The following is a 12,273-nucleotide window of genomic DNA, read 5'->3' as shown; positions in this document are numbered from 1 at the left end:
GATATATCTGTACAGATACACAATTTTCTTTAAATTATATATATATAATTTAAAGACAATTGTCATCTCATATGTCATATCATATATATATATATATATATATATAATTTAAAGAAAATTGTGTATCTGTACAGATATATCATTTTATATTATGTTTATATATAATGTATAAATATGTATAAATATTTATAGTTGTATATTATACTATACTACATTATATATATATATATATATAAATATATATTATATATATTATCATTTGGTTGTTCGCATAATTCCATTTTCGTTTCCATTCTTCTACACACAGCTTCTACACACACGCGTTAATAACTTCCATAAAAGAAATTGTCAAGACGCCCCTCGTCATTTTTTCGCGCCACGCACTCTCGTCACGTCACGCCAGCGTGTCGCGCGTCACACCTGTCGTAAAGCACAGCAATTACCAACGCCCGATAGTTCAGCAACCCCGAGCTGACGCAACGAGAATCATCGGACGCATTCATCGGAGACAACTGTTGAGCGATTCCCTTGGATTCTCCTCTCTGTTTCCTCTATTCGAATCAACTAAACCAACGGTTGATTCTCCTGGACTCTCCGCTTCGAATACAGGAAATCAAAGCGTCCAACAGAGTCGCTCAACAGTCGCGCACCTGTTGTCTCCGGTGAACACACGTTTCCCGACACGTGTCGCGTTGGTTATCGTCGCTTGCATTTGGAGATGTTCGGCAGCGGTTTGTTCTTGCAGTTCTTCTGCCATCCAGGCCAGGACTTGAATCCCTCGCGTTCCATGATCATCCTGGCGCAGACGATGTCGTCCTGGATGTCGTCGTTGGCGAAGTCCTCGCAGCGTTTGTTGCAGAGCCCACCGGAGTGTCCTCTGGAGCACCACTTCAAGCTGTTGATCTGGAAGACGCCGAAGCTGTAGCTGGATGCTGTCTTCGGACCTGTGACCAGCTGGGTGTTCATCCCGCTCTCGCTCTGCATCAAGCAGACCCAAGTGCTTATGTAGGTCCTGGAGACTCCGGCTCGCTGGAGCTCGTGCACCGCCTCGCACTCGCTCAGGATTCTCGCGTCCACCTGGTCCATCGCCAGGACCACCAGCGCCGACAGCAGCAGCCACGACCTCATCTTTGTCTCCACTCGCAGCTCGGTGATTACGCCAGCGCCAGCAGTTAGGTTAGTGCTCGATACGCAACGCAATCGCGGCGAGTATTCGCGACGAAATGTGGCGCTCTTTGCTATCCAGCTGTGCCACCGCTGGCGAACGTCGCGCGATAACCTTGAGCTTGTGCGACATATTATCATTTCCTAAGCGCAGTCTGCGGGGAAACGAGCCAGGCTACTGGCGCGTGTTTTTTTTCCTTTTTTTGTTGACGGTTTCCACTCTGCGTTTACCTTTTATCGCGTTTATAGACGATGAGTTTGAAACTTCGTGCGGGAGCGGGTTCGGTGACGGGAGGTGTCGCTTTTGAAGTTTTAATAGGTTGTTGGGCTTGGTTTGGAGTTGCATGGGTGTGGGTGTAGTGATAGATTAGAAGAAGGAGAATTTATGTTAGGGAAATATGGTTTCCTTGGTGAAAATATTTAGGGAATTATTATTACATGGGGAATACTAAATACTATTGTCAATAATGTTATTATAAGTCTCTCCTTTTATATTGCTACAGTGAATTTTTGAAAATTCAATGATAATTCTTCAGAACCATCTATGTATATTGAATCAATTATTTTTATTGTGAAAGATTTGGAGAAGTAGAATTCACATTAGGGAAATATGGTTTCCTTGGTGAAAATAGTTGAGGAATTATAATAACAGTATCTCTACCTTATCTAATAATCAGTCGCTCCTTTTAAATTTTTAACATAAATTTTCAAAAATTCAATGCTAATTCTCCAGACCCATATATACTAAATCAATTATTTTTATAATGAACGATTAGGAAAATTAGAATTGACATTAGGAAAATATGGTTTCCTTGGTGAAAATAGTTGAGGAATTATAATAACATTATCTCTACCTTATCTAATAATAAGTTGCTTCTTTTAAATTTTCAAAGTGAATTTTCAAAAATTCAATGACAATTCTGCAGACCCTAAAGAATCTGTAGACCTGCAGATACTAAATCAATTATTTTTAGAGTAAAAGATTAAAAGAATTAGAATTGACATTAGGAAAATATGGTTTCCTTGGTGAAAATAGTTGAGGAATAATAATAACATTATCTCTACCTTATCTAATAATAAGTTGCTTCTTTTAAATTTTCAAAGTGAATTTTCAAAAATTCAATGATAATTCTTCGGAACCATCTATATGGAATAAATTATTTTTGATGTATGACATGAATATTATCATGACTCGGGTCACTTTCATAATCGCCATCCTACGAACAAATGAATATTCATTGTTCAACCTCTGCTATGCAGAGTAACCAAAAGTCAAAAGAACAATGGATATTTCTTGAATAATTAATTAAGGCGTGTGCCAATCGCGGGACGTTTGCCATAGGTTCGTTACACCGATTCAATTCGATCGACTAGTAATCATAGTCGAGAAATATCGACTCGAAGTGGCCAGTAAATCCCATGAATATTTAAATATTATAATCATGTAATCCATTCGTCAGATCACCGACCGCCATGGGCGTATCCTGTCCATGAACAGAGAGAGGCATACAATAAACAAAAGAACAAAGAAAGGAACACCATTTATTTAAAAAGAAATTAATTGTGAAAGAAATTCGCAGTTCGTGTATTTTCTCTTTTGTACCGCCTTACATCGTCGAGTGTTCTTTTTTTCTATCTGTTATTGTTTTGAAACAGTTATATCTGCGAGTAGAGGACATTACGTTGCAGATAACTCGTTACATAATTCCACTTGATACAGATGCCGTCTAACTGATAATGTTGTAGTATACAATTTCCCTGGAAGTTGGCTGACAACGGTATTTGCATTTACTAGAATCTCTACTTCTAAGTAACAGCGTGATAAAAAATTCCTAACAGACACCTGACGTTAAGAGACACCTGCTGAATTTATGGGAGGAACCGATAATTGGTACCACGAATCAGTCTCCTAAATATTCGTACCATCTGTGTTTATTACAAGAATCAGTCTCAATGAAATGATAGGTTTGAAGTTCCTAATTAAATGTTTCGTTATAAACATGTACATGAATAAATAGTACACATATTTTTATAATTAAAAATTTATTTGGAAACATCAAACCTATCATTTCATTTGGATTTTTTTCAATTGACATAGAGGGAACGAATATTTATGGGGCTGAATATATTTCCACTAAAAGAATGAGGCATTATTAATAATAAAGTGTAGGACACGTGCAGACATATTTTTTATCGTATGGCAAATTTTATTCTGTAAAGTATATTCCCGCCAAAACAATGAGGCATTATTAAAAATCCAGTGTATACATATTTCTTATCTTGTGGCAAATTTAATTCTGTAAAATATATTTCTACCCAAAAAATAAAGAATTATTAAAAATCCAGTATAGAAGACGTACAGACATATTTCTCATCTTATGGCAAATTTAATTCTGTAAAATATATTCCCACCAAAACAATGAAGCATTATTAAAAATCCAGTATAAAACAGACATATTTCTCATCTTATGGCAAATTTACTTCAATAAAATATATTTCTACAAAGAAACAACGCATCAATAAACATCAATTATAAAACAGAGAAAAGCAAGCTAACTACAAATAGATCGACGATGCAACGAAATACTCTGGCATAGAAATATTCTGTGGGAATGCATCAATCTTCAGTCAAAAAATCCTCTTAACGTAAAAAATCCTCTCGGAATATTGTGGACTATCCCTGAATAGTACTTATAGTGTCAACCAAGCTGATACAACAATACAAAAACGTTTCGAATACTCCTCGTCACTTTTTCGTGCAGTTCCCGATATTAGGAAGGGGTTTGCTCTTGCACCTCTTCAGCCATCCGCCCCACGCCTTGAACCCCTCCTGATCGTAGATGATCTTCGCGCACGCGATGTCGTCCTGGATGTCGTCGTTGGTGAAGTCCTCGCAGCGCTTGTTGCAGAGTCCTCCGCGTCGTCCTCTGGTGCACCATTTGGAGCTGTTGATCTGGAGGATGCCGTAGCTGAAGCTGGAGGCTGTCTTCGGGCCAGTGACCAGCTGGGTGTTCAACCCACTCTCGCTCTGCATCAAGCACACCCAGTTGCTGATGAGGCTCCTCGAGATCCGAGCTCGTTGAAGCTCGCGAACGGCGTCGCACTCTGACAGAATCTTTGCGTCCACGTGGACGTCCATCGCGAGGATCAGGACAGCCAGCAGGCACACTCTCACGCTTGATTTTCCCATCGATGAGCTTTATGAAGTTGGTCGTTGAAGAACTGGAAGTTGAAGACGTTCGAAGCTAATCGACGCAACCGCGACGAGGACTCTCGCCTAAGTGCGACGCTATTCACTGTCCGGCTGGTGCCGTCTGCTGCGCTTATGACGAACGACGGGAGCCTTGATCTTGGGCGATAAATTATCATTTCCTACGCGTTGGCGTGGCCAGTTGCGAGCTTCACGCTTATTGTTAGCCGGTTTTTCCTGTTAGGTTCCTTTCAGTTACGAGATTCCTTTGTTTTGTGGGTATTTTGCGGTGTATGGTATTGGGCGGGTGAAACAACTGTTTGAATGTTATGGGTGTCAACATGTTGGGGAATTAAATTGAAGGCTGTCCACTTGTATATTTTGTATAACGTTTTAATCGTTCTGAAATTCATACTGAAGCGTTCATATTGATATTGCAACTAGTCAAAATGACTTACCATCAATTTATAAATATAATATAAATATAATATAAAATTTATATTTAAATATTTAAAATACAATGGTATCGTGTATTTAATACACTGTAATAGTGCAGTGATACTGAATGGATGAGTGTACTTCCCGAACTGAATATGTTGTGTAGAATTTTTATATGTGACGAATCAGTGAAAATGAAACTATTGATCGGTCTCGTGAGAAGATAATTGCGAAGCGAGAGGCCTCGTTAAACTGACTCACAATCGGTAAGGTTGTTGCTCCTGCTTGGAATTCTTTTAGGGTAATAAGGCATACGATGTGTATACTTAGAATAAGTGGTTCCCTGCATACAATAATTACCCTAAAACTTAATTAACTTGTTAACCAAATAGGAGAAAAACTCGACTGTGGCGTGAGTAAAAAATAGAGGTACTAAACTATCATGCATGGGTATTCAAGAATTCCTTATTTCGAGTGTTTAATACGTGATGGGCGATGGAGAACGTTACGCGACACTGTGCACGTTCACTTTCTACACTAATTACTATGTAATATTTACAATTATGTACATTTGTGTGCAGACATTGCATAAATGCAATTGGTTGACGTACATTCTAGAGCAGGGGTTCTCAACGGGCACGATGTGGCCCAGCAGTAGGTCACGTTACATTTTTTGGGGACCACAAGCGAAAGACGAACAGAAATTTTATACTTTCGTACTATTTTATTTTAATTTACTGCATGTGTCATATTAACACGCTGAACGCCACGTAAAGTGTAGGGATTTTCACTGAGAAATTAAAAAATTAATTCTGAAGATCAGGTGTTAAAGAAATCAAGTCTGGATAGAATTCGTAAATTTTGACCAGGGTGCGAAAGTAATACTTTATCAAATTTTATAGAACAAAATTTTAACTACATAAATATTTTTATAATAATGCCTGGCACTGGAAGTGTTAAGGTATTTATTGCATATCATTAATAAGTTATTTAGTGACCAACAACAATCACAAAATGTGAGGATTATAAACCAAAGAAAAGTCAGAACGAAACATTGACTGAGAAACTCTGATCTAGAGGACACCTCTGAATTGCTATTATTGTGTAACAGGCTATTATTACCAGCGACTTTGCCCGCCTTGGTTTTTTTAAGGAATTTCATTATTGAAATCAAAAGTAGACGGAGGCAACGTACTTATAAGAGCAAAGAAAAAGATCGTTGAATAAAGGAAGAGGAATGAATAAGGAAACCAGAACGAAAAAAGAAAACTTACCCATAGTATTTTTCCTTCGCCATTTATTGCAGACGATGCTCGTCGAGCCAGACCGATCGCGAATTTTTGTAAAAGGAAATCGCCGGTTCGCGATGGGAAGCGAACGATGTCGAGGAAAGATTCGGTAGATATCAGTTAATTCCAATCGTCCATTAATTGGCAAGTTTCGACACGATCCATAAAGGGACCTTCAGCGGAACCTTATAAGTTGAAATGTACTTTCTAACTGCAAAAAATGCAGAAGGCATCGTGAATGTTTGCTACTAGAGACGAGGTCGAATTGAGTTATGAGAGAACTAGATAAACACTGCTGAGAGTCCAGGACTAGTCCGAGAATTTCTAAAGAACACTTGAAATATTATAAAAATATTTTGAGCAGAGAAAATAACTTCATATTTATTGGGCTGGTATATAAGGAAATATTTAAGGAAAAAATTTCAATTTCGCGGGAGTTTCTTCCAAGTGTTATAAGTAACAACTCTGCAAAGTTTCAAATCATTTCACCAATTTTTACCAGAGTTATAAAAAGAAAATCGAAAAAATTCCATGCACCATTTAAAACTTTCCAAGGTTTGGAGATGTTATAACTAAAATTAAGAGCTTAGGTATTTAGGGGGTGTGTAACGTATAAAAATTTGAATTTTGTATTCTTTGTTCCAATTATTACAAGTAACAACTCTGCAAAGTTTCAAATCATTTCATCAATTTTTACCAGAGTTATGAAAAGAAAATCGAAAAAATTCCATGCACCATTTAAAACTTTCAATGGCTTCTCGTGTTAATGTTAAAATTAAGAGATTAAATATTAAGAGGATAGATTTCGAAAATTCATCCTATAAAGATCCCCGAAAGATTACGTTTGCAGTGCTTCTTAAATTTTGTTTGTACTTTTATTAAATAAGCAAAACGTCGCGATAAGGTATCTGTAATTCTGTCGCATGATTCGAATGAGTTAATTATCGAGGGGAACCGTTGTCTGTAGGTGTAGCAATTGACGCAACGCGATTATTCAATAGAGAAATTTTATTCGGTATCCGATGAAATGTCGAAGCATCTTAGCGAGCGATCGAAATGCGAATTGCATAAACGATTATGCAAGCCGTTTGGGACTCGCCACATTTTCACAAGTGAACGCGCGTAGGTACAAATACGATAAAATAGGCAGTACGTAAAATTCACAAATAAAGATCTATACAAAGGCACGATAATATCACATGTACTTACACAACTGGTTCGATATAACCTTCTTAGGAGTATTGGCATCTTAAATCGACTTAAGTTACGCATCCACGCGTTCTTCCTATCGCGCGAAATTTTCCGTAACCTTTAAGCAGATTTTACGCGTCCCCAAAAATCGGAGACGTTGAGATAAACACGAAGTGTACGATGTATAATTCACCATAGAATGCATTATTCATTTATAAAAGGAGATAGTAGTAGGTGTACCTTTCGACGCGTAACGAAATGTATTTGGCGCTGGTATTTCTACATTAGTAGCAATCAGAAAGCAATACATCACATTCATAGCGCAAATAATGGTAATCTTTCGATACACAGGGTGCCAATAGCGAAAATATTTATCTAGACAGAAAATTGAAATTACTATTGTAAATAAAATAAAATAAAAATGTAAGAAATAGACTAAAATTTTGTTCATCACCAGCAATGAATTATTTTCTATTAATTGCTGGTTGAATGAAAATTGAAATTACTATTGTAAATAAAATAAAATAGAGATATAAGAAATAGACTAAAATTTTGTTCATCATCAACAATGAATTATTTTCTATTAATTGCTGGTTGAATGAAAATTGAAATTACTATTATGAATAAAATAAAATATAAACAGAAGAAATAGAATAAAATTTGGTGTATCTCACATTTTCCATTGTAAAGCACCCTGTGAATCGATAATAATATTCTTACAAAGGTAGCACAAACGTCGCTTACACGATTCGGGAACTTGTTATCCGTTCAATTAAATATGTTTCCGTTAGTCGTTAAATTAAATCTCAGGTTCTGTTTTATCCATACAGGAAATTGGTATTACGGTATTAAATTCATACGGAAATGGCTTTGGTGAATTCGCATGGATCTGTTAAATATCCGACACTTTCGCGTAAAAACGAGCCACGATCACACCGTGTATTTACACAAAATGTTCTAACTGAAAGACGTTCTTGGAGACGCACTTTCTACCTTAACACGTCGACTGCAGCTGTGTTTTTCGGACGAATGAGTTTTCGCACCCGCTACGAGACGATTTGTTTCTCTGTGAATAAATACTCGGCTTACAGTTTATTTTTTCAATTCTCAGTTCACGAATAAATATTCACTTTTCAATTCATTTCTTTCATTTCCAATTTCTGAATGAATTCTCAACTTTCAATTGTCAATTGTTTATCTCTCATGATAAATTCATCTCATCGTGCTTTTTTTTTAATAAAAATTACTTGATACCTTAGAGAACTTCAAAAAATGTCTTGCAAAGCTCTTGGACATATCATTTTGAGTATTACTTGGTCAAATTTAAAATAAAAATAGAATTTCTTACAAAGAAGATAAAAAGAACATTTTCATGTAAAATTTAATACTCTTAAAGACTAATTAAGACATATTAAATAACGTTTAGAAATAACCAATATATATAGAAAAATACAATTATTACAAATCTACAAGAGGTAACATTATACCTCTTTCATTAATTCATACTCCTTTATACAATTACAACTAAATTCATATTTTGCTAATTAATAGAAAAAATCTAAAAAATAAAAGATCACTGACTAGGATTGTAAGTGACAATTATGGGACGTACACAATTTTCTAAAGTTCTCTAAAACTGTTCTTAGTTATAGTTGATACTAAACGTGGCTTTTAGTTAGTATCAAATATACAGGGTGATTCTATAGTCTGGACACATAGAGAATAAGAATATGATACCAGATATGATACTTCTAATATTTACTGACGGTCCAGACTTTATGTACCCACTTGCATATCAAATAATTTAAAAAATATCAACTATTCCAATGTCCATTGATGTTTATTCACCTAACTGATGTTTATTCACCATTCAACATTTATTATTCCTCATTTACTCGTAGCTAGGGTCCAGTGACACGTCGCTAACAAGTCAACACGTTGTCACTGGAACGAAGTCACGCGTTTAAAAAAAATCATCGTGAGCCAAACGAAAACAATCCCTCAACCAGCTGCATTCGTCAAGTTCGCTCTCCTGGCTTTGGCAAATCGCAGGATATTTGGATCCTCGTAGATAATTCTTGCCAGGGTCTCCATTCCCGCGTAAGTGTCAGCCTTGGTCCCCATGCACATGGCGAGTTGGGTGTCGGAGAGGTCCTTGCTGCACTCCACCTCGTGGTAAACGTGAACCAGATCCCTGTCGGCCGCCCTGAAGATCGTCACGTTGGACTTGACCACCTTCTCGAAGAAGTCTACGTCCTCCTTCCCCCATCCTCGAATGGACAGGTCGAAACCACCCACGGTACGATAATCACGTTTGTACAAGGAAACGATACCGAATCCGAACTGTCTCCAATAACCAGAAGTCTCGTCCACGAGGAAGGTGTCGCGTCTCCTCCAGTCTTCGTGAACGATTCGTGGATCGTACTGGCTGAACACCACGGGGAAATAAATCTGTCTACCTAGCAAAGTGTTCGCTCGTATTCTGTAGAGAGCGGATTTCGTGAAGGCGATGTCCACATCGACAAAGAACATCAAATCGTCGTTGTTCAGCTTCGAGACGCCTAGATCGAGGGCCCTGGCTCTGGAGAACGTCCCAGCGATGGGTAAAATATCGATACCCGCGCCGCGGTGCTTGTACTTCAGTTGCTGAATCAGATCTATCGTTTGGTCGTAAGAGCTCTCCGTTTTATGATGGAAGAGAACGACTAGGAGCCTGGTCTTCTCGCCGTTCGTTAAACAGACCTCTTCGTAGTTTTGCAGGAACCGTTGGAAAACCTCGTACCTACCCGCCAAAGGCAGGACGAAGTGGATGGTTTTGTCCGTGACCGGATCCTCCGCTTCGAAGTTGAAATTCAGGTTCAGGAAACCGCCGCTGAATATGTTCTGCAAGGACTTGTCGTTTCGTTGATCGCCTCGCGCCCCATCCTTTTCCACGCCGTTCACCGTTTCCCGTATTTCCAGTCCTGCGGGTAGATAAAAGTTTACGCTGGGTATATTTCATTTTAGTTTATTAGTTACACGTGCGCGCGTTATTGAGAATAAGTTAGCATGGGTGAGTTGTGATACCTTTCCTTGCATATGGATACATTTTGATATTCTGCATTTGAATGTTTCATAAGGATGTACAAATTGTTGAATGAAAAAGAATATTGAAGTTTGTAGAAATGAAGTGGAAGAGGATCAGCTAGGTTTCTAAAACAACTCAGTTTTTAATATATGATTTAACATATTCACAATTTTTAAAATAAATCTTTGCAATTCTTTTCAAATTTAATACTACATATGGATACATTTTGATATTCTGTACTTGAATGTTTCATAAGGATGTACAAATTGTTGAATGAAAAAGAATATTGAAATTTGTAGAAATGAAGTGGAAGAGGTTTAGCTGGGTTTCTGAAACAACTCAGTTTTTAATATATGATTTAACATATTCACAATTTTTAAAATAAATCTTTGCAATTCTTTTCAAATTTAATACTACATATGGATACATTTTGATATTCTGTACTTGATTGTTTCATAAGGATGTACAAATTGTTGAATGAAAAAGAATATTGAAATTTGTAGAAATGAAGTGGAAGAGGATCAGCTAGGTTTCTAAAACAACTCAGTTTTTAATACAGGATTTAACGCTTCCACAATTTTAAAAATAAAAATAAATCTTTGCAGTTCTTTTCAAATTTAATACTTCACAGTATTAAGTTGTATGCTTCGAATATCTAAAATATAAAAGAGCATTAAAGTCTGTAAATACAAAATGGAAGAGGTTGAGCTACTTTTCTATAACAATTCAGTTCTTAATTTATGATTTAAGTGTACATCTCCACCACTTTAAAAATAAATGCTTGTATTTCTTCTCAAATTTAATACTTTAAATCATTAGCTTGTACATCTTGAATATAATAAATTTCATGCAGTACAGCTTAGAAACATAAAAGTATTGCAAATAAAATTGGAAAGAAAAGCTTCAAGTCCTATCCGGAATAATCCACCAAGGCAACGGCTCTGAAGTGTTAAATTATGGGTCCGAAATGGGTTGGTAATAGACGAGGGGGACGTGAAAGACGCGAACAAGGAAAAGCATTTACTCAATCAGCTTCCAAGAGCGTGGAAGATCGTTTAGGAACGTAAAAGGTACCGGTGAAGTGTTGATGGAGATAAACGTGTCTCCTGACGGGCAGCGTAACCTTTCTGCCTCTGTACTTCCGGTACACCAATAGAAGATCCAGTATCGTGTCGGCGCCGTAAGAATCCACTCTCCTGTATCCGTACAGGGCTGACCTTTCCTCGACGACTCTGCCGCGCTGTCGTGAGCAGGCGTTTATGGAGGCCATCACTTCTCTGGTGATGTCCTCCAGACCCTCCCTTATGCCGCTGTGAATCCTTCTCCTGGGATTGGAATCCGCTAAGCTGTACTCCGACCTCGAGAGAAAGTCCCAGGGAATCACCTCGTCGCTGCTCGTGGGCTTGAACGACTGGAGTCCCGCTGGAACACCTGCAAAATTGATTTCAATTTCTGGTTCAGAGAGAAAATGGAGCTATTTTAATCGGCCTCGTTCGTACAATTTGTATAATAGTAACGAGACAAATGCAAGAATGATATACAAGCTCACTGTACAGATCGATTAACCTGTCGCATAAAAATTGCAACGTGACTGACTGATGAAATTTATTATTTTTTGGTTAGTCTTTCTTATTAATTTTATATACCGTTAGATGAAAGCTAGATCTGTATTTAAGCGCCTACGATATTTATTTGAATTTAGATTATAACGGGAATTTTGAGAAACAATGTACATTATTTCGTCGCATTTTGCAAGTTTTTGTTTTGTGGATCGATTTGTCCAATTAACGGTATGTATATGATGAGTTGACAAATTTATAGCAAAGAATTAATGAAAGTATTGAAAGTAATGGGAATAGGACTAACGAAATATTAGATTCCATAAAAAGGAGCAGAAAGGGTGGAAGCTTATACTCAATTTCTTCATTTTGATC

General features: G+C 37.3%; 3 protein-coding genes across 3 annotated transcripts in view; all 3 read right to left on the bottom strand.

Annotated features, from left to right (window-relative positions):
* Window positions 1-533: 533 nt before the first annotated feature.
* LOC128878358 (lysozyme-like) lies at window positions 534-1,556 on the bottom strand. The gene has a single exon (XM_054126492.1). It carries the CDS (start codon window positions 1,303-1,305, stop codon window positions 697-699), a length of 609 nt encoding a protein of 202 aa, XP_053982467.1. The 5' UTR covers window positions 1,306-1,556; the 3' UTR covers window positions 534-696.
* A 1,136-nt stretch (window positions 1,557-2,692) lies between these two features.
* Window positions 2,693-4,480, bottom strand: LOC128878359 (lysozyme c-1-like). The gene has a single exon (XM_054126493.1). The coding sequence runs from the start codon at window positions 4,352-4,354 to the stop codon at window positions 3,911-3,913; it is 444 nt and encodes a 147-aa protein (XP_053982468.1). The 5' UTR covers window positions 4,355-4,480; the 3' UTR covers window positions 2,693-3,910.
* Window positions 4,481-7,071: 2,591 nt separating this feature from the next.
* Window positions 7,072-12,273, bottom strand: part of LOC128878284 (chondroitin sulfate synthase 1) — a 21,435-nt gene continuing 16,233 nt past the window's right edge. The window contains exons 6-7 of the mRNA XM_054126370.1: window positions 11,414-11,770; window positions 7,072-10,235 (exon numbers count right to left, since the gene is read on the bottom strand). Coding sequence (XP_053982345.1) covers window positions 9,274-10,235; window positions 11,414-11,770 — 1,319 coding nt within the window. The 3' untranslated portion in view covers window positions 7,072-9,273. The remainder of the gene's footprint in view (window positions 10,236-11,413; window positions 11,771-12,273) is intronic.

The sequence above is a fragment of the Hylaeus volcanicus genome, chromosome 6, assembly GCF_026283585.1.
Source record: "Hylaeus volcanicus isolate JK05 chromosome 6, UHH_iyHylVolc1.0_haploid, whole genome shotgun sequence".
Classification (NCBI taxonomy): Eukaryota; Metazoa; Arthropoda; class Insecta; order Hymenoptera; family Colletidae; genus Hylaeus; species Hylaeus volcanicus.
This window is presented reverse-complemented; position numbering and strand designations above follow the sequence as displayed.